This window comes from Beta vulgaris, chromosome 2 (assembly GCF_026745355.1).
Source record: "Beta vulgaris subsp. vulgaris cultivar EL10 chromosome 2, EL10.2, whole genome shotgun sequence".
In the NCBI taxonomy this organism is placed as follows: Eukaryota; Viridiplantae; Streptophyta; class Magnoliopsida; order Caryophyllales; family Amaranthaceae; genus Beta; species Beta vulgaris.
In genome coordinates, this window is record NC_079203.1 from 52,127,521 (window position 1) to 52,148,481 (window position 20,961).

General features: G+C 34.0%; 4 protein-coding genes across 6 annotated transcripts; all 4 read left to right on the forward strand.

Moving 5' to 3' along the window:
• Window positions 1-331: 331 nt before the first annotated feature.
• On the forward strand, window positions 332-2,106 carry LOC104906556 (hypothetical protein). The gene has a single exon (XM_010695328.4). The coding sequence runs from the start codon at window positions 600-602 to the stop codon at window positions 2,025-2,027; it is 1,428 nt and encodes a 475-aa protein (XP_010693630.1). The 5' UTR covers window positions 332-599; the 3' UTR covers window positions 2,028-2,106.
• Window positions 2,107-4,862: 2,756 nt separating this feature from the next.
• LOC104906550 (uncharacterized) lies at window positions 4,863-9,747 on the forward strand. Its single transcript, XM_010695322.4, has 8 exons — window positions 4,863-5,294; window positions 5,756-6,121; window positions 7,106-7,177; window positions 7,283-7,350; window positions 7,536-7,674; window positions 8,415-8,495; window positions 8,586-8,678; window positions 9,313-9,747. The coding sequence occupies exons 2-8, from the start codon at window positions 5,981-5,983 to the stop codon at window positions 9,400-9,402; spliced, it is 684 nt and encodes a 227-aa protein (XP_010693624.1). The 5' UTR covers window positions 4,863-5,294; window positions 5,756-5,980; the 3' UTR covers window positions 9,403-9,747.
• A 2,172-nt stretch (window positions 9,748-11,919) lies between these two features.
• On the forward strand, window positions 11,920-14,853 carry LOC104906542 (pentatricopeptide repeat-containing protein At4g02820, mitochondrial). The gene is made up of 2 exons (XM_010695316.4): window positions 11,920-12,338; window positions 13,146-14,853. Exons 1-2 carry the CDS (start codon window positions 12,009-12,011, stop codon window positions 14,400-14,402), a joined length of 1,587 nt encoding a protein of 528 aa, XP_010693618.1. The 5' UTR covers window positions 11,920-12,008; the 3' UTR covers window positions 14,403-14,853.
• A 1,453-nt stretch (window positions 14,854-16,306) lies between these two features.
• Window positions 16,307-19,165, forward strand: LOC104906521 (hypothetical protein). 3 transcript variants are annotated; one of them, XM_010695289.4, is made up of 7 exons: window positions 16,307-16,465; window positions 16,818-16,901; window positions 17,043-17,105; window positions 17,219-17,266; window positions 17,399-17,452; window positions 18,586-18,643; window positions 18,768-19,165. In XM_010695289.4, exons 2-7 carry the CDS (start codon window positions 16,857-16,859, stop codon window positions 18,806-18,808), a joined length of 309 nt encoding a protein of 102 aa, XP_010693591.1. In that variant the 5' UTR covers window positions 16,307-16,465; window positions 16,818-16,856; the 3' UTR covers window positions 18,809-19,165. The 3 variants fall into 3 exon arrangements, with proteins under 3 accessions (XP_010693591.1, XP_010693600.1, XP_010693608.1); XM_010695298.4 differs by having other exon boundaries at window positions 16,334-16,465; window positions 16,821-16,901; XM_010695306.4 differs by having other exon boundaries at window positions 16,335-16,465; window positions 16,824-16,901.
• Window positions 19,166-20,961: the final 1,796 nt, after the last annotated feature.

Consider the following 20,961-nt stretch of genomic DNA (forward strand, 5'->3'; position numbering starts at 1 on the left):
ATCAAGCTTGGTTTCTGTTTGTTCATCATGCACAATATGTATTATTATGAAAACTAGTTTTGGAGGATGATGGTATATATTTAGTATAATTACTCTTAAACTAGGCCTTTTTAGGTTATAATTAAATGTCCCTTTTTGATGTATTAAAGGCTACATTTTTTTTCCAATGATACATTATTGTCCTATGGCTTTTCAAGCTAGAATAAAGTGCCCTTAAGGAAATTTTATTGGTGATTTCATTTGAAGCATTCCATGAATACTACTAGTAGCCTATTAGTAGCCTGCATTACATAATACATATCAATAAAAACAGTAGAAAAATTCTAAGTAATTGTCCTTTTCTATAATTCCGTTAAGATATGGACTTAAAAACCAAATCATTTTTGCCTGGCCTTATCATGTATTAGTTTTACCTCCTCAAAATTTTGTATATGTATATATATATATCAAATAAAGCCTCTTCAACATTTCTGGGCATATCCTCATACATTTTTATCATTCCTTTTTCTTCTCTTTTGTTGTGATAAATTCAGCCATTTCAAAATTATTGCAATCTTTCCTAAGGGAAAAATAAAGTTGGCAAAGTTTTTGAGAATAAAATGGCTGAATCATTGTTTTCTAAGTTGTTTCAAGGGAGGATTAGAGAAGATAGTTGTTTTAGTGCCATAGTGCCATTACTAAAGCTTATCTCCCTTACCTTAATGGGTGTTCTTTTAGCACACCCAAAAGCAAAACTTGTACCAAGAGCTACATTTAAACTCCTAAGTAAGCTTGTTTTTGGCCTATTTTTACCTTGTTTGATCTTCAACAACTTAGGCCAATCTATCACACTAAAAAATTTCACCCTTTGGTGGTTCATCCCTTTGAATGTTATCCTCTCAGTCGCCATTGGATCGATATTAGGCTACCTTGTAGCCCTGATATGCCGGCCACCACCTCAATATTTTCGTTTTACTATCATCATGACCGCATTAGGAAACATGGGCAACCTTCCATTAGCCATTATAAGCTCAATTTGTCATACTAAAAATCATCCTTTTGGGGAAGATTGTGAAGAAAAAGGTATAGCTTATGCCTCTTTTTCTCAATGGGTGGCTGTTAGTCTTGTTTATACCTTTGTTTACCATATGATGGAACCTCCCTTAGAGTACTATGAAGTTGTGGAAGAAAGTAGCATAGTTGAGGATGAAATCCAAGAGGAAGAAGATCAACAAAGGGATTATGATATGATTCTTGGGAATGATAGTGATCAATTGAGTATGCCACTTCTTCATGATGCAGAGTGGCCAGGAATGGAAGACAAAGAGATTGATTACTCTAAGACACCATTCGTTGCTCGAGTATTCAACTCTTTATTGTTTGATTCCCTTAGATCAATGCCAGAATTAGGGACACTTGAAGATAATGGTCAAGATCATAATGGTAATTACAATCATCCTAAATCAACTACAAGGTGTTTCCCAGAGCCAATAGTGGTAAGAAAAATCAGGATTGTAGCAGAACAAACACCAATTAAGCATATTCTTAGCCCTGCAACTATTGCTTCATTTTTAGCCATAACTATTGGTATGGTACCTCAGCTGAAGAGCATTTTTTTCGATGATGATGCTCCACTTTCTTTCATGACTGATAGTTTTCAGTTCATGGCGCGCGCAATGATGCCCTTCGCTATGCTCATACTAGGAGGGATGTTAGCTGAAGGACCAGAGGAGTCTAGGCTTGGCATCAGGACTACTGTGGGGATCATTGTTGCTAGGCTTTTGGTGCTTCCTTTGATTGGGATTGGAGTGTTGGTTTTGGCTGATAAGTTTGGTTTGTTGATTGAAGGTGACCAAATGTTTAGGTTTGTGATATTGCTGCATTATGTTACACCTAGTGCTATATTGCTTGGTGCTATTGCTAGTTTGAGGGGTTATGCAGTTCAAGAAACCTCAGCACTACTCTTCTGGCAGCATGTCATTGCTGTTGTTTCCACATCTATGTATATATTTGTCTTTTTTAAGTTTCTTATGTCTTCTATTGCTTGAAGGTTGGTTAGTAACTCTGTACGGATTGATGATATATAATATCTCTATATGAATTTAGTTGTGTCGTTACTTGTTTAAATTACACTGTTAATGTGACAATTAATATTAGACTGAGGCAGTGCGTATATCTTTATGTAAATCTCGTGTTCATTATATATGAAATGTTGATATATGATGTAATCAAAAGTTATTCTCATTAGGTTTGTTTACTTTTCAAAATTAGCTTTTGTGGAGAATAAAGAAAGCAATTTGTGGTTTTAATTAGTCTCTACTTCATCCAACTATTCACAAGTATCATTATTTTTAAATCATGAAAGATTTGGGTTGAAGATGACAATTTTGAGTCATTTATAAAAGAATGATTAACGTAGAAAATAAAAGCCATCAAGTAGGAGTATCCGAGTATGTGTTAGTATCTAGTCATAATACAAATGTCTTATAGAACATGTTTGCTTTTAGAAATCTCCATGATTATAATAATCGCATTTGACCTTTCACAAATTTTAAATTGAACTTTGTTAGGTCATCACTACATTTTCATGATGAATTTGATAGTATACTTTTGCAAAGTTACTTTAATAATTTAATTGTATATGAAAGATATGATAGTTCACATCATAAACCATTATACATGAAGACAAATTGATCAAATTTTTAGAAAGTTTGACCTTAAAAGTCAATGAGCTGTTTTTCAAAGCAATAAACTAAGTTGAACCAAATTTTATTTAAGTTGGTTTTGGTTGGAGTGTGGAAATTTTTATAACAAAATCGAGATGATGCACATTCTAATATGAGAATTTGGATCTCAACTTCTAAACATCGCCCAATAATTCCTTAAAATCGTCCAAAAAAAATTTGAAATTTCATTTATGACCTCTTTTTTTCTTAAATCACCACCACTCACTCCTGGCAGGTTATCACCACCACCACCACCACCCACCTCCTACCAAGACTGCCACCACCTAAATCCACCTTCTGCCAGGCCGCAGACCCCACCACCCCCAGCAGCAGCCCCCTCTCTCACCTCAAATTTTTTTGCGCATCAATCAAACACCATGGCCAGATATTTCGAATTCTTTTTCGAGTCTTTCTCTGACCTCCATCGCCAACCATGGCCAGATAAATTTTGAAGTTTTTTTTCGACTCTTTCTCTCACCTCCATCACCAACCATGGTAGTAGGTTTCGAACACCATGGCCAAATAAATTCGAAATTTTGTTGCGAGTCGTTCTCTCACCACCATCGCCTACCATAGCCAATTCTTTCGAAGCGCACATCAATTAAACGCCATGGCAGATAAATTTTGAAAATTTTTTGGACCATGGAAGGTGAACGTCTTGCCTAGACGTTCGTCCCATGGCTCGAACGTCGGGCCTGGACGTTCGGGCCATGGGGCGAACGTCTAGGCGAGACGTTCGCCTTCCATGGTCCAAAAAATTTTCGAAATTGTTAATAGGTTGGTGGTAGTGGAGGCAATTGTTAGTAAGTTGGTGGTTGAGGTGGCGGGTGGCAGGAGGCAGGAGGACGCAGGTGATGGCGGGTGGTGGGAGGTGGTGGAGGTGGTGGGTGGTGAAAAAAGAAGTAGGGTAAAACAACCCAATAAAATAGTTTTTGGGCGATTTTAAGTAATTTCTGGGCGATGTTTAACAATCCTCAATTTAGATGTTGTTAAGTTGCTATTTTCATAATATTAGGACTTGTAATATTCAAACTAATAATGTAATGAGTACTCATGATTAACATTGGGATAATTTTACAACTAAAAACTTGAATACTCATTGGTTCAAGTTATGAAAAGAAAATGATATATAATCAAAAATAAAGAAGGGAGATAATAATAATAAATATATCTTTATTAAATGTTTGGTTCCATATTGGAAATATAGTTATTACTATCAAGATATAAATGTATTATGTTACTCGAGTAGTTGAGTGGAAGAGAAAAGGTAATAAATTATGAGAGTGTATTATCACCGAATAATGGAGATAGATTAAGGAGTGGTTGAAAATCAAGAACCAAAAATTTTAATTTAAACTATTCAGAATTATTCATACTTGAATTTACTATGAAGAATACACCGGAACTAAGATTATACTACATCTATTTCACAACACATGCACCATATGCTTTCTCACATAATACTATATGCTTCTTGGACATTAATATTTCTAATTAAGTGTAAGTAAAATTTATAAAAAGTTGATATATGGAATCTTCATATTGAGATGAATTTAACAAGATCCCACTCGACTATGTTTTTTCTTAAATAATGGTGAGAAAAAGAATGTTAAAGTTTGGTTGTGAATAACACTTAAATAAAAAGTGGTGCATATATTATGAAACTGAACGTTAAATTTTTTTTCCAAAACAAGAAGCTAACATAAAACCTATATAAATGAGGTAGATGGTCTTATAAGACAATGTTAATATAGTATCAACTTGTGAGTTTCCTTAACAACTTTATAACACTTCTTTCTTTTCTATTACTTCTAGTTCTATCTCCATCTCTATTATATAAGGCAACACATGGGGGACACCAAAAAATAGAAAAAGGAAAAAAAGAAAAAAATAATTAGAGAATAACTAACTGTTTTATTTGAATGAAGAAAGAGGGGAAAGTAGGACATTAAAATTGAGCATCAGTTTTTTAGAAAATAAAATGTAAAGACGGTTTCTCTATCCAATTAATTTTATTTTGGTGTTCATTCGTTATCACACGTTATCGCACGCATTGCGTGCATGTAAGACTAGTATTTCTATATTTGGGCTAAATTTTCTTAAAAGACAAATGTTTATAAAAAACTATAATTTATTAACAACTTAATTCAACAAGTCCAAATTGCAAGAATAACCAAGTGAAAGCCCAAAAATGGTGGCAAACAAAAAAGTGTAGGAAGCCAAACCATCCACAAACAAGCAACCGTAAACAATGAGATTTCCCATCGCAAACTTTCCCCAAAATTCATTCTTTTTATATTCTTTTTTCAGATAACAAATGCAAAATTCAAATATAGAAATATTCTAATTTCAGTGTAAAAGGAATTCTTATTTTGTCTTCAATTTAATTTGGTTTGTACTTCACTATTTAACATAATAATCGAAGAAGTAGTAGTAGTATTTTCTGGGCAAAGAAACTAAGGAAAAGATGGAGTATGGATGATGAAGAAGATTACCCACAAATTCCAAACAATACCTTGCTTCATTGATTTTGGTCCCATAAATTTTTAACTTAAAAAACTAAGGAAATTCATGAAGAAACCATCGCTTGTAAGTTTCTCTCTCTTCCATAGTAGTATTTTAACATGACATTAATCTTATTGTTGTTTCTTTATCAATCAAATTTAAAAGGTGGGTTCTCTTTTTCCTTTGATTTTCTCATGTGGGTTGTTTTTTTTTTTTTTTTTTTGAATGTCTTGGTTTTTAGACATTTATAAATTATGTATGATAGTTTTTAGTAGCTTTGTTTGTGAAATGGAAATCTATCCAAATTTGGTTCAATTTGACTTGATGAAGTGGATTTGGATTTATTTCTCATATTGCATGTATTATTCATCTGTTATTTGTTGAATTTGGGTTTAAATTTTGGTGGTACTTGAGATTTTGGACTGAATTTCTGAGATGAAATTGCCTAAGCTTAGGTTTGTTTATGTCAAAATCAAATTTTTTGGGGGTTTATGTTGTTATTCTGCCTTTATTTTTCGTTGATATGTTGTACCAATTCATTTCAGGGTGAATTTGTATATTAAAATTGAAGATTTTGATGGAGAAGATGTGCTAGAATTGGTGGTTGGAGAAAGATATTTTCAGTTCTAAAATTACTTTCCTAGAGAAAAAATAGAGAGTGTGTTGATCAATTGGTGTTGCAATTGAGTTGGGGTTGAGCTCAAATTGTGAAGGTGTTTATGAGAGTGAAATGTATTTGCAATAAGGAGTTTATACAACAAGTGTAGGGCATGGAGACAGAGCTATCATCTGACAGGATGGACGTGAATGGTGGGTCTTTCCCCAGAAAACTAGCACAATGTAGGATTTGTCATGACGAAGATGAACCGTCGAAGATGGAAGCACCGTGTGCTTGTTGCGGTAGTTTGAAGGTTGGTTTGTTTATCACACATTTAAGTTGCTAATCTCATTTACTAGTTGATTGTTCTTGTGTTAGATAGAATATTTCATTTGATCATATATCTTATTTCCTGTGCATGGCTGAAAATGTTTGTATTGCTTTCATCAACGATGTTGGTAATGGGAGGATTCTATTTTGTCTTTCATCGATGTGTTTAAATTATCAGTCTTATGCGTTTTGGCTATATATGTTGGTTGGACGCAAAACATTGTCAATTGAAAACAGATTTACATGAAATACATTTTCCTCGGGAAAACATAATTGTATTAGTTTTCCTTTGTTTAATTCCTTCCAAGAAAAGTTCAAGAGAAAAGGAACAACAAAAATGAAGTTAAGGAGGAGGGAAGAAGTGATTAAGGCTCCGTTTGGTTGGGCATAAAACATTTTCGGTGTAAAATGATTTTCATGCAAAACAATTAACAACGGAAAACCCAATTTCAAAATTAGTTTTCGTTGTTTGGTTCCATGTAAAAAAATATGATGAAATTAAAGGAAAATGAAAGGGAAGGTAAGGAGATAGTGAGAGGAGTGTACAAGAGAGAGAAGGAAAATAGTTTTCCCTTCATTTTGAAGGGAAAATGGTTTTATATCAGAGAGCAATTTTACTCCAAGGGAAAATAATTTCACACTCCTTTACAAACCAAACAATGTAAAATTGAAAATAGAGGAAAATAGTTTTCCAGGAAAATGTTTTACACCCTACTAAACGGAGCCTAAGTGAAAGTGGAAAGTAAGAAATAGGAAGAAAATTGTGGAATCTTTTGCTCGAGGAAAATGTTCTGTAGAACAAATGCCTTTCCGCCCTTATAAGATACAAACCAATTGAAGGTTTTGCCGGAAAATCATTTTTTTGAATATCGATTTCCTCCTACCCGAACACTATCTTATTGCTTGCTTATCTGACGAGTTTTATCTTTCAAGTTTCAATTAGTTCCTAACTGCAGAATCATTGCAGTATGCTCACCGAAGATGTGTACAGATGTGGTGCAACCAAAAGGGCAACACTGTTTGTGAGATCTGCCAGCAGGTTGTCTTCAATCTTCCCCAATTTTCCCTTTTCTTTAGTTATTTTGGCTAACAAAGATAATTATCCACTGTTTATTAATTCTCTCTGATGTTTATGAGATTGCAGCAATTTATGCCCGGATATACTGTGCCGCCCCCTAGATTGCCTTTTGCTGTCATTCCAGTGCCTTTGAGGTACCTCTCACTTCTGTTCACTAGTATGCCAAGAGGTCTTTCTTATGAAAATTTTCCATGAGAAACTTGTGTCTCTGAGATTAGGTCCTTGTGTCTCTGAGATTAGGTCCTTTTAAGTGCAGAAGTGCTGCTTTTTCTGCGAAACAACTAGTAGAAACTTTTAACATTTCTTGGAACTTCTACAGGGAACCTTGGGAGTATGCAAGAAGTAATCAATATAATCATCCATCAATAGTTGCGGCTCAAACTTTTTTTGATCATAGACTTGACGACTATACAGCTCCCACTGCAAGCATAATTTGTTGCCGGATAATTACCATAATAGTACTCTCTCTCCCCCCTTCTTGCTTGTGTCTTTCTCTATCTCAGTATGTTGTATCCAATAAATGTTCAAATCACAAGCATTTCTTCTATTACAGGAGTAATCCTTATTAGCTACTAGAAGACCAAATATTTACCTTCCACAAGTTAACTAATAGCAAAGAAGATCCCCTTTTCATGTTAGTTACGTAATGCTTAAGTTGATGACTAGAATGGTTGTCTCTGCGTATTATTCCTTCTTTCCGTTATTGCTATTTAGCTACAATGTTTTGAATTTAGTCAATCTTTAATGCAAGATGAACCAAGTGACAGTAACAAATTTGTTTACGTTTCTGTTTGGCTTTTTCTTTTGTGCTCTATCTACAAGGCTACAAGTGATGTAATGTAACTTCTGCATTGAATGCTCTTCTTTTTCCTTTTCTGTGGCTTCCGATTTTGGCGGGTAGATAAGTTAAGGGTCAAATTCACATGGCCTTGATCGGGTGCCTGTCGTAGGTTGACCTGGGCTCAGAGTTATGTGTATGTCCAACACTAACCTTAAACTCCCACCCTCACCCTCACCCTCCCAAGTCCCAAGAGCTACAATTGCTCTTGTTTGGGATCAAACCCAGGACCTCCCCAACTGCTGAGCTAAGCTCACTTACCATATTTAGATGACCTTCTTAATGTAGCTTATGTATACTAAAGAAATCTATAACATGTCGTGCATATAGAATGACAGATTTTGTGTTCTTTGCGAGCAGTTTATTGTTCTGGTCGTTGTACGCCATACTCTTCCTGTTGTACTTAATGGGGCTGGAGACTACTCTTTTACCTTATACATGGTGAGTGACTTCCAATTCAGCCCTGAAAATGCATGGTATGGAAATGTCTTTATAATGCCCAAGTTTTTAAGTTGCCTAATCTACTTGCAGTTATTGATGCTGAGGACCATTGGGGTTCTGCTGCCAATGTTTGTCATGCTTAAAGCATGCAGTATTATTCGCCATCATCGGAGGCACCGACAGGTTAGTGAAATATTTGGAATCTCTTTTTGGAAAACCCTTCATATTAAAGAATTGTCTTCTTTTACTTCTGTGGAGACCATTTGGGAGTTTGTTCTACTTCGTTCTTTACTTTCTTGAGAATTGTATAGAATATTATTCTCGTCTTATAAATGAAAAAGAATCCCCTTTCGATGTAGTTGGAAAAGTAATCTGGTAGGGTGATTCTGAGCTAGTAGTGAGACAAGTCATCGTGAGTTCGAGGAAAAATGGTAGACATGCTTGTCTTAGCCCTTAGGGTAATGTTAGATTGAAAATCTCTTTATCCTGTCTTTTGCACGGGCAAAGAGTTCCCTTTCTTTTCTATTCAGTAATGAGATTATGCGTAATTTGCAAGGAAAACCCCCTACTCATTAGTCATTACTATAGTCTATAGTAGTGAATCTCATCCCCGAACATGTGATTTTCTTCACAAAATGGTAATGGAAGGTAATGAAGAGAATCACAAGTTGGGGGGTTGAAAAAGCTTTACCTAGACATGATACTTTCTACACAAAACAACCTATGAATTTATTACCTGCTAGTTGCTCATATCTTCTTTGGAGTTGCACTCTCCACAATGTAATAAATTTTGTCTTCTTTCCCCATTATCCTACAGATACCTGCTGTATTATATCATGGGACCTCAGATGAAGAAAATGAGCTAGTGCAGCCGGAGATTGCAGCTCATATTATTCGTATTCAGTAACTTCCACCATCATACAAGATTACAACCTTCACGGTGGCCACTTATGACCGTTCCGAACTCAGACACACTCAATCGATGCCAAACGAAACGAATGAATAATCTTTTGTCAAATAAGCGAACTGTATATATCATTGAAGTAGGGATTGGATTGACAAAAGAGTGCTCTGTTGTGGAAGTCATAGATGAAAGGATAATCTCATGTCAGCAACATATGAATGATTTCATCTGAGGGAAATAGTGTCTCAGGTTCTGCAGATGTACATTGTAGTCTCTGTAAATAAAATCTCAGTTATTAGGAGAGTATTGATATAACAAGCTCTTGAATGTCAGATCTTTATAGACTAATTTATTTCCTGGGTCCAAATTTCAAATAAACCACATACAAAAGTACCAATTTCAAAGGTTAACATATTGCTATGCCTATGAATCCCCAAGAAAAAGAAATTTGGTGTATAATTAAGTCTAATGGCACATTGCCAAAAATGTCAATTGGCTTCTTCAGTAAAAGAGTATTCCAAGAAAAAAATTAACAAACTTGATCCTAATCATATGTAACCTTCTCATAATAACATTAAATATATATTAGTATTTCATAATAATCCTAACTATAAGTAATCTTCTCAAAATATTGTCAAGCAACCAATAATTTGTTTAACATATACTCCCTTGATAAAATTTTGCTTTGATTACAAATTTCTTGTACAATGTGACCAATAAAAATTACAAATTAGACTTGTTTTAAATAAAATGCTTCCGTAGGATTAATTTTCTTATAGTTTTTAGTTTTTACCAATATGAATGGTAATCAATTAACTGTTAAAGTTTAATCTTGAATATCGTGTAAGCCTTTAAAAGATAAACGAAAAGACTATATTTTTCCTTTCACCTCTCTCATCCCTCAAACCTAACTCATTAAACATAGTCACAACTCACAACCTTATTAGCGGTTATACATTCCTTTTTTTGGGTTACCGGAATTCTTTTAACAAGGCATCCATATAATTGAGATTATTAGGAGATCAATGTAATACTTTGTCTCTTTTTTTAATTGCACCACTTTCCTTTTATGAGTGTTTCTTTTCTATTATGATTGACTTTTTGGATCAAATTTAGCTTCCTACTCTCTTGACTTATCCATACATCCCATTTAATTATCCAATCTACCCATAGTAATTTAGGGCATTTATGTCCATTTTCACTCTTTCTCCTCTTTAGTTGTTTGCTGATAGCTAATAGTTAATTGTATAAGCTGATTCGACTAGCTGATTGTATAAGCTATTTGTATAAAGGTGTTTGGTAAGTAGCTGATATTTGATTGCTTACGTAATTTTGTAAAAAAAAAAAAAACAATAAGAACATGTTCATAATCTATTGTACTTTTTATTGTTTATTAATATACATTTTCAAAAAATTTAGGATATAAATATAATTGGCCACTCATTTCCAAACCTATGTAAAAAGTTCTTCCACCTAGCTTTTTCAAAAAGAACTTTTGTGCCCAACCAATTAACTAAAGGCAAAATTGGCCTCAACACCTTGAACTATAGCTCAAGTGCATCTAACACCACCAATTACGGTAGGGTGTAGTCTGTACCACCAATTATGGGGTAGGGTGCATTCTGTATCATAAAAATCCACCATCTTCGGCAACATTTTAGGCTTCCGTCCTCATTTATGGTACGGATTGCACTCCACCGCATAGTTGGTGGTGCTTCGGCTACGAATCGTAATTGGTGGTGTTGGGTGCAACGGAGTTATAATTCAGGGTATTGAGGTCAATTTTACCTTAATTGAAGTTTCTCTTTATCAAGTACTCAAATTAAATAAATTCTCGACTACATTATAATTAGGAGCTTGGAACAAAACCCTAGCCTCCTCCTCTCCCCTCTCTCCTAAAAAACCCTAATGATTTTCTTCTAGTTTGGGGCTGCCATCATCCTTTTGATGGTGGTAAGCCGCCAATTCTTCTTTTTTCTTCTAGTTTTCATTGTTTTTGTTATTAAAAATCTTCCATTCTCTCTCTTTTTGAGAGTCTTCTACCCAATTTTTGGGTTCTTTCTCTCCTTTTATGGGAGTTTGGAGTTTGATTTTATTCTCTTCCCACGTGGAAGTTTAAAAATTGGTATGAGAAATTGTTCCTATTGGTTGAAGTTCAAGATCATCAACGTCGAAGTATTGAAAATTCGGATGCGGTCAACATGGTTAAATCAAGAATCTTCTTCCCCAAACTATGTCAGAATGATAGACGTCCCCATCAATAGCTGCGTGATCCAGCAAATACAAGGGGGCTGCGTTGTATTGCTCGATTTGGTTCATTGTAGTTTATTCGAAGACGAATTTGATTTGATCTTGTCTGATTATGTCTTGTTTTTCTTTAATTATTATTGTAGATGCCGTTTGACCATCAATTAATGAAATTTCTCTTTAAAAAAAAATACTCAAATTAAATAACTGACTAACCAATGTCGAATATGAGTTCAAATCTCTAATTTCGCTCCAAATGATGAGGCTTTAAGCTGTCGTTGGAGCTAATTCAATTCACCACAACATTTTTTCTCTCTTTGTCTATTTTCACACCTTCTACCCAAAAACACATAGAAGAAGAAATGCTACACCGCCGCATCACAACCGCCGCAAATTCCGCCATCCGCCGCTTATCGTCGGCGGCCACAACGACGGCGGAGGCTCAAACTTCCGTAAAATCTCATGCTACGTCAACAAACTCTCCGTTTTCATCTTCATCTTCATCATCATCATCTTCACGTGGAGGCAAAGATACGTTGGGAAGAAGACTATTGTCACTAATACAACCAAAACGCAGTGCAGTGATCACTATTCGTAAATGGAAAGAAGAAGGTCATTTTGTTCGAAAATATGAACTCAATCGTATTGTCCGTGAACTTCGTAGACTCAAGCGCTTCAAACACGCACTTGAGGTTTTTTTTTTTATTCTCCCTCCTATTTTTAGGGTTTTATTAGGGTTTTAGAAAGTTTTAATATTTCTTGTGTTTTAGGTATTTGGTTTGCGATTTTTGTATTTTGTTGACATTGTGACATTGATTGAACACTTTGATTGAGTTAATTTGGGAAGTAATTTAAGTTTTTGTATTGTTTTGTATGAATTTGTGATACTGTCATTTAATTTGGGGGGATGGGATGATTAATTGATGATATGAAGATTTCTTAATTGATGTGGGTGGGGTTTTTTTGGAAGATTTTGTAATGAGCATTTTTCTTTTTGGTCAGCTGAATGTATAATTTATGTTGTTTGGTTAATATCAGAGGGTGAAGAGGAGATGAACTGGTCGAATTATTGATCATGGGTTTTGTTTGTTCGTTATCGTTTTTTGTTTTCAATCTTTATGTTGTTTTGGAAACTAAGAAGTTAGAAACGGAAATACTGAAACCACAGGAAGTAGGTTCCATTTTTCTGATGACATTTGATTTGTCAAGCTATTTCGTGAGAACGGACAGCAGGATCGGGTTTGCTGAGTCCGATAATCATGGTGGCAATGAGAAATTTCTTTTTTTGTTTTGGGTGTTTATATTAGGTTTTAGGAGAAGTATGAAAGAACATGAAGAAATTGTACACTTGCTAGAAATAGTATGTTGTAGAGAAAAGGTGAAGTAAATATCAGTTTCAAGTTATGTGTATATAGCATTACTTCATGAGCAGAGTCTTTTTCAGCTTTCTGAAGATGTGTTCTTATATTACTGAGAGTTTCAACTTTCTAATTGCTTAGATTTGCGAATGGATGAGAACCCAAGATGATATCAAGTTGTTGCCTGGAGATTATGCTGTCCACTTGGACTTGATTGCTAAACTCCGTGGCTTGGATAGTGCTGTGAAGTTTTTTGAAGATATGCCGGAAATGATGAGAGCAGAACCAACTCTTTCTGCCCTGTTACACACATATGTACAGTGTCGTGCCTATGATGAAGCTGAGGCTTTGATGGAGAAGATGTCAGAATGTGGTTATGTGAAGTCCCCCCTTCCTTTTAATCATATGATGTCCATGTACATGGAGGTTGGAAAGTTGGAAAAGATTCCCGAGTTGATTAAAGAATTGAAGAAGAATTCAAAACCAGATCTGGTGACTTACAATATTTGGTTAACTATGTGTCAATCTCAAAACGATGTTGAAGCTGCAGAAAATGTTCTCCTTGAAATGACGAGTGCCAAAATTGAGCCTGATTGGATGACATATAGCATATTGACTAGCTTGTATACAAAGAAGGAAATGGTTGATAAAGCAGAGTCAAGTTTGAAGGAAATGGAGAAAAGGATATCTCGCAAAAATCGAAGTGCATATTCTTCTCTTATCAGTTTATATACGGGTCTTGGAAAGAAAACGGGAGTCCACAAAACATGGAAGAACATGAAGTCATTGTTTCACAAATTGAATGACGTTGAGTACCTCTGCATGATAGCTTCCCTCGTAAAGCTCGGGGAACTGGAAACAGCTGAGAAATTTTACAATGAGTGGGAGTCAGTTTCTACGACTGGCGACACCCGTGTCCCTAATTTACTCATCGGAGCTTACCTCAAAACAAACCAGATGGACAAGGCTACAAAATTCTTTGATAGGTTCACACAAAAAGGTATTAAACCTAGTTACACCACATGGGAGCTTCTTACTTTTGGCTACTTGAAATTGAAGCAGATAGACCGAGTTCTAGACTGTTTCGAAAAAGCTGTCACCAGTGTGAGGAAATGGGAACCCAATTTGACGTTCATCAAAGAGGTTTACAAGCTTTTGGAGGAGCAAGAGGACATTAAAGGAGCTGAAAAGATGCTATCAGTCCTGCGCAATGTCGGGTATGTAACCACAGAGATTTACAATATGTTGCTCCAAACTTATGCAAAAGCCGGGAAGATGCCACCTATAATTGAGGAAAGGATGACAAATGACGAGGTTATGCTAGATGAAGAGACCAAGGAACTCATCAGACTAACTAGCACAATGTGTGTTGCTGATGTTTCGAGTTGTTTAGCTTGAGCTGCGATGAAATTTGGCTTTCGAATAGTAATGCTACAACAAGCAAACAAATGCCGAAAACATACCTAATAACACCATAAAAGGTCAGTGTAAATCATCTGGCAAAGTGTTGCAAAAGATGTATGCTTGAAATGAAGCATTTTTCAGCAAGAAGAACTGATTGATCAAGCATTATATTGAAGGACTAAAATTGGATTTTTATATTTGGAGGACCACCCTACTCCCCAAAATGTTGTTGAAATATGTTGAAGATAGCTTACTGAAATTTTGGTATGTGTACCTCATGTTGTAGTATCTTCTGACCCTTGCCATTATGTTTCCTGATTTTACTGAGATGTCATATGAATGCAATGATACAGTCAATACAAGTATTCAGCCATCTGATTTAAGGTGGGAAATGCTAGACTTATCAAATGACAATTTTTTGATGATTGGATCTAACTTTATTCTAGTGATGGATCATGTTTTTTATATTGAGCTATTTGTATCACGAAACAACGAGATTATTGATTATCTTGTTCTTTAATGCTTGCTTGTATTGATATGAAAGCCTAGCATTAAGGGGGAAAATGTCTATCACTCATTAACTATGGCTATGCACATAACATCTAGGATAATAATATGTGCAGGACTCTTAAAGAGCTAAAAATAAGAATAATAAGTTAAATCAAACATTAATTACATTGATTGACGCGTGATTATGTCATGTATTTACAAAGTAATGCAATTTTAGGACATGTCTTATATGCTTATTTGCAACCAACAGGTTATATGTGTCATGAACGTTACATTTATGTCAGAATACTTATTATAGTTATAAAGCTTATATTGGATTTTGGGTCTTGAAAAGTGCATCGTATATCACTTGTGTTGCTCAATAGAAGTATATATTTAACAAGTCGACAAGTTCATGTGTTAAATACTCCAAACTTAAAATTCTGCCGCATCAATTTTCGCTAAACTATATTTTAGACCTCACAACAATATTTGATGACAAAATGAACCTATTAACCACTCTATATACATACACTGGAGAATTTCTTCTATAGTTCTATTTTTGTAATTTTGGACAATCAGAAATTGTTGGATTTCTATGCATGATGTATGTAATGGAAGATAATCCTATGATCTAACTTTCATTTTAACAAATCAACGATAAATACTTCCAATTACATCTTCTCTAGAGCCAATATATCAAAGAGCAACAACAAAATTTTTAGTCTATCCCTTTGATGTTGTACAAACTCATATTTGACTCAATTTGGTAAATGCAAAGCAGCAAATGTGCAGTAAATTACTATATGCTCCCAGTCTTTCAAGTCTCACCAATTACATGATATACATGACACTATGAGAGTTGACCTATTCTAAATTTTATTATGTAATAACATAGCTTAAGTTGTAGATTTATTTGTAAAATTTATATTATGAATGATGATGCAACATATTTAATTTTGTCAATTCGACTGAGATTTACATTATTGTTACTTCCTCCTTTCTTTCAAAAGTGCAATATTTATATATTGGTTTGTTCAAAAAAACAATACATCATATCTAATTTGTTTTGTATTTTATATATTTCTCTTCTCGGTAATTTGCTCATATCTATATCTTTTTATTCTCCATAAAAGCGTGTCAATATCTTATATTATACTCTCACAAGTCGCAACAACAACAAAAAACGTACTTCTCAGTTCTCAATATATGTCAGCACTTTTTCAATATTTCATGTAGATCCATCTTATATATAACAATGCGAAATATGCATAACGTCTTAAACAAGACCAAATGTCTAAATGGCAACCAACTATTTTACACAAGCTCAATTATATCTTTTTTTTTTTATTAAGACAAGATCTACAACACTTGATCATCCCTCAATTATTTATGATCTATTCCAAATATTTTCTGTAATAAATATAACAATTCACATTTTTTTTAAAGGAAAAAAACAAAAAAAAAATCAGAGAGGTTTTACATAAGAGAGGAGGGAGAAAAAGAGAAGATTTTTGCTGCTGAGGCCATAAGTTTTGAGGACGAGAGCATTAAATTTAAAACTCCAGGTACTTTCTTTCAATTTTCTGCATTTCAATTTTCAGATTCATCTTCTTCTTACATATATGGATTAATCTCATAATTACAAAACTAACTCACTATGAAAACTTCTTTGAAAGTCTTAATTCGAGCTAGATTAGGGTTTGTGTAATTTTCAAATTTTTCCCCAAATTGATTTTCCTGTGATCTTGTTAGATTGAGCTTGTATCTTGATTGATCCATATCAATTTGATTATACTTTTCTTCAATTTGATTAGATTTGGTGGTGTTTTTTTTTTTGTACTGCTATATGATTATTACTAGTATAGTTTTCATAATAGTTTGATCTTGAATTTGATTGGGCAAAAATCAATATTTTAGTAGCAGAAAATATCAAGGGAGCAAGGAATTATTGGAGATATGGAAGAAGATGGTTCAAAGCCAATGCCATCTTCTCATGAGCAGGTTTTTTGAGCTAATTTCTTACATTTTTTTCTGGGTCTTTATTCTTCATTTTGTGTTATCAATTTATTGCAGATCATGAAATTAGGGATTTGATTTAAAAGTTATAGTAGCTGAAATATTTGGAATTATGTGCACTTACAGGAAGCAACTCTTAAGAAAAAGTATGGAGGAATTATTCCCAAGAAACCACCACTAATCTCTAAGGTATAAAGATGTCATTTTTGATGTAATTTGTTGTGAATATTAAGGTTCTTACTTCTTAATTAGCCAATCTGGTGGAAATGGGAGATCAAGTAAAGCTTTAATTTTTATGTCAGGATCATGAGAGAGCATACTTTGATTCGGCGGATTGGGCTCTGGGAAAGGTCCTTTTCTTCAGTTTCTATAATCTAATCTGTCTGAATTATAAGGATTTTAGTTTCATCTATACATGACATATTGTGTTCTGGCTAACATAGTTTGTTGATATGAGTTTGTCTTTCTTTTTGGGGTGACAGCAAGGTGTAGAGAAGCCTAAAGGGCCTCTTGAGGCACTTCGGCCTAAATTGCAGGTATTTCTTTACCTGTCTTACTGTGCTAAATTCCGATAATGTGTTTGGTACTATTTAATGTTTTATGTTGAATGATTTGAGTCATATATCATTTGTTGTATAATTCTTACATTAGACTATGCGATACACTGAGGATCTTGAGCCAGTTTTTTGCATTGAATTCTTATCGTTTGGTTCAAGATACGGATTGGATACAAATAGAGGAGGGGAATGGTAACAAAAATGGCTACCTTTATTGAGTGTTTGGTTTAAGCCAAGGAATGGAACCTAATGGTAACCATTATTACCAAGTAATGGGTTTTGCTACTTGAAAGGGAGGCAAGGTAACAAATTGGGGAATCCATTACCATTAAGTAATAGTAATGTATTGATGAGGGGTTGAACCAAACAGGAAGAAAGGGAATCTGTAATTGATTCCATTACTTCGAACCTAGAAATAGTGAACCAAACGACCTGTAATTCTCAATAGGTGGTAGAAATTATATGGATTTGAATATATGATCTATTGATTTCTTTGATGTAGATCTGACATTTGTATTTGTCTGAAAAATGAATAGAAATGCATCTTATTTGATTTGACAGATTATGTTTATTCCTTGTGTACTTGACAACAATTGCTAGTTACCTGCTTGCTCGATAGTTTGCTTAGCTATACTAGGTTCCTTGAATAATACTTTTGTCAACGAAACAAGGACCTTAAAAGTTAAAACTGGTAGATTTCTATGCAATATTTTATTATAAAGGTCCTGCTTCTCTGATAAGAGAAGTTGCCTATCATCCCTCTGAAATGCCATGTCTGGCCCAATTTGGATGAGTAACAGAAGTTGTGCAGCTAACTATATTGGTGAACTATTGACCATAGGCTGTTTGAGTTTTTGAACTAATGGCCGTAGTATATACTTGGAGGATTATATGACGAATAATGGTTAGTTTCTAATGAGTGGCTGCTAATATTAGTCCACGCACAGAGCTGGGTTCTAAGCTCTCAAGATAGACGCTTTGGTATATGCTGCTGCTTGATGACCTTAGAATTTTGCTTGCTTTCTTCGCTGCTATAATTGTGTAATTTAAACTGATAAGTGACAACTGAATCTGCACATCAGTAGTATCTCATAATGTCTCTCTTTTTGCAGCCCACTCAACAACAAACACGATACCGTAAATCTCCTTGTGCACCATCAGCTGGTGAAGGTAAATACTTCAAATAAAACCTTGCTCTTAGACTGTGTTTGAGAACAAGGCTTTTCTGATGCTTTATTTTGTACGTAATATCTATTTTTTGTTGAATTTGTTCGTATCCATTTTGCTCGTGTAGATGGAGAAAATCCTGCCTCCGAGGAACCAGCTTCTACTTAGATGAAAGAACACTACAGCTACTACTACAAGATTGCTGATTGTTACTCTTGAATCTTGATCTTATGCAGATAAAAGAGTAATAATGTTCTGTTGTTTCTGCTTAGCATAAGACCTTTACAATTGACAAAAATGCACAATCATGTGCTGATGCTTCATTCGAAACTTCTCAGTTCCATGTTTTTTTTTTCTGATGTGGGACACGAGTCCTTTACTGTTCCTCGTATAATTGACTGAAGCTTTGCTTCTTTTTTTTCTTTGAGGAAAAAAATAGTCAAGCTTTGCTTCGTCGGCTCATATCCCTTAATATTTTAGGGATTTTAGGGAAATTATATATGGTAATCCTGTACTATTCGTCGATTTTAAAATAGCCACAACTTATGTGATTTTCTCCAAAATAACCATAAATCATAGGCTTAATAAATGTCTCTACACGAGAGTGTGGGACATGAGATATAGAAGTTAGTGAGATTGAGTGCTAATTATGGACCAAAAGCCAGATGGTGGTTTTGAGCTAGTTCATAGAAAGGGTTAGGTCGATACAATAGGACGTATTGGATTTTATGGAGTTGGGGTATTTTGGAAAATGTCAAATACGCTAATTTTTTATAAAAGGATTTAATTCTTGATTATTGTGTATGATGTTCGGTATTGATTAATGTTTTTTAAAGGTAAGATGAATATCCTTTGTATAAGTCGGGGAAAATTGGAATTTCCACTTAAGGACAAATATAGCGACAGTTTTTACAAGGGTGAAAGGAGGATCTCAAATCAACTAGGACAACCTTGATTTTTAATTCTTGTATTAATTAATGTAGATTTTGTTTGGAGGATGTTGTATATGTAGAGTATCTACTATCTACTATACATCCTAAATTAATATTTTTGTTGTTTTGTTAAAGAGCTCCACCTGAGCAAATAAGCATTCCTTAAAGGAAAATGATATACATAGCCCTTAGGGCTATGTATAAGAAGTTTAAAATAGAAATATTTAAATCAAACATTTATTACCTCAAATGATGTGAAATTTTGTCATGAATTTATAAACTGTTTCCATTTCAAAACATGTATTTAATGCTTATATATAGCTTGTAGGACTACATATAATATTATCCTTAAAAAAATTATCTTGCTTAATCGTGGAGCGGAGAGTTAAATAGAGACAACCTAGAACACTTGAGTAATTGAGTTGCCTGATGCAACATCAAATGGACAAAAAGAATACCATTAATGAGAACTCAACCACCAAAAGTAAACTTTTTAATTAATAGTACTTTTGTTTTATAATACATATATCATTTTCCTCTTTTAGTTATTTCACAATATATTTTCACCTTTAAAATAGAGGTTAGATTGACATCTCATTATTAAAATCCAAAATGAATTCCACCAAGAGTACTAAAGCAATTTGGAAAGTCAAAGTAAATGTAAGTACAGTTAAACGGTGAAATTGATACCGAAATAGTCATTGTACACCAAAATACCAAAGTGATTGGTACCAAGGGTTACTTTGGTACCTATTTGACTGCACTTTGATACCAGCTTATATTTTACTTTGGTATTTTTATCCTATAAATTTTCTAAATTACCCTTATTTTAATCCAAAATGAACTCCAACAGTGAGACACCAAAAATTTCTCTTTAAAACATAATCACATTGGTTTCAAATGCAATTATAACCTTCTCTCTCCTCAACCTTGGTTCAGTATCATATAAAAATAGTGCATGTATTGTGAAACGAGGTAGTAACTTTTTTTTCAATTTTGAGGAAAAAGTTTTCATATTAATGCTTATACCATACAAAACTGACTATATCAAACGAAAATGGATTACATGTTTACATCATATGATTTCTGATGCTCAATAAGTTATTATGAACTCCATTTAAGTTTTTTTGCATTTGGTATTTACTCTGTCCATCTCATAATATAGTGCTTCTCATTTTTCACAAAAATTAAGGTAAATTGAACATGAAATGATAAGTAATTGATGTTGTGGTGAAAAAAGTTAATTTTATAAGAGAAAATGAATAATAGTGCGTGAAAAAACATTAAAATATGACTAGTTCGGCCCTTAGGTTAAATAAACAAGAAAAAAAAAAACTAATTTCAAGAATAAGTAAAAGATGGTGACACAGATTTTTGAGAGATAAATCA

Bases quoted from the DNA above. Each gene is read 5' to 3' on its own strand.
- LOC104906542 (XM_010695316.4), top strand. From the start codon at position 12,009: ATGCTACACCGCCGCATCACAACCGCCGCAAATTCCGCCATCCGCCGC. The intron at 12,339-13,145 runs GTTTTTTTTTTT...CTAATTGCTTAG, and splicing joins GCTTCAAACACGCACTTGAG to ATTTGCGAATGGATGAGAAC.
- LOC104906556 (XM_010695328.4), top strand. From the start codon at position 600: ATGGCTGAATCATTGTTTTCTAAGTTGTTTCAAGGGAGGATTAGAGAA.
- LOC104906521 (XM_010695289.4), top strand. From the start codon at position 16,857: ATGGAAGAAGATGGTTCAAAGCCAATGCCATCTTCTCATGAGCAG. The intron at 16,902-17,042 runs GTTTTTTGAGCT...GTGCACTTACAG, and splicing joins TGCCATCTTCTCATGAGCAG to GAAGCAACTCTTAAGAAAAA. The intron at 18,644-18,767 runs GTAAATACTTCA...TTGCTCGTGTAG, and splicing joins TGCACCATCAGCTGGTGAAG to ATGGAGAAAATCCTGCCTCC.
- LOC104906550 (XM_010695322.4), top strand. From the start codon at position 5,981: ATGGAGACAGAGCTATCATCTGACAGGATGGACGTGAATGGTGGGTCT. The intron at 7,351-7,535 runs GTACCTCTCACT...GAACTTCTACAG, and splicing joins GTCATTCCAGTGCCTTTGAG to GGAACCTTGGGAGTATGCAA. The intron at 8,679-9,312 runs GTTAGTGAAATA...ATTATCCTACAG, and splicing joins ATCATCGGAGGCACCGACAG to ATACCTGCTGTATTATATCA.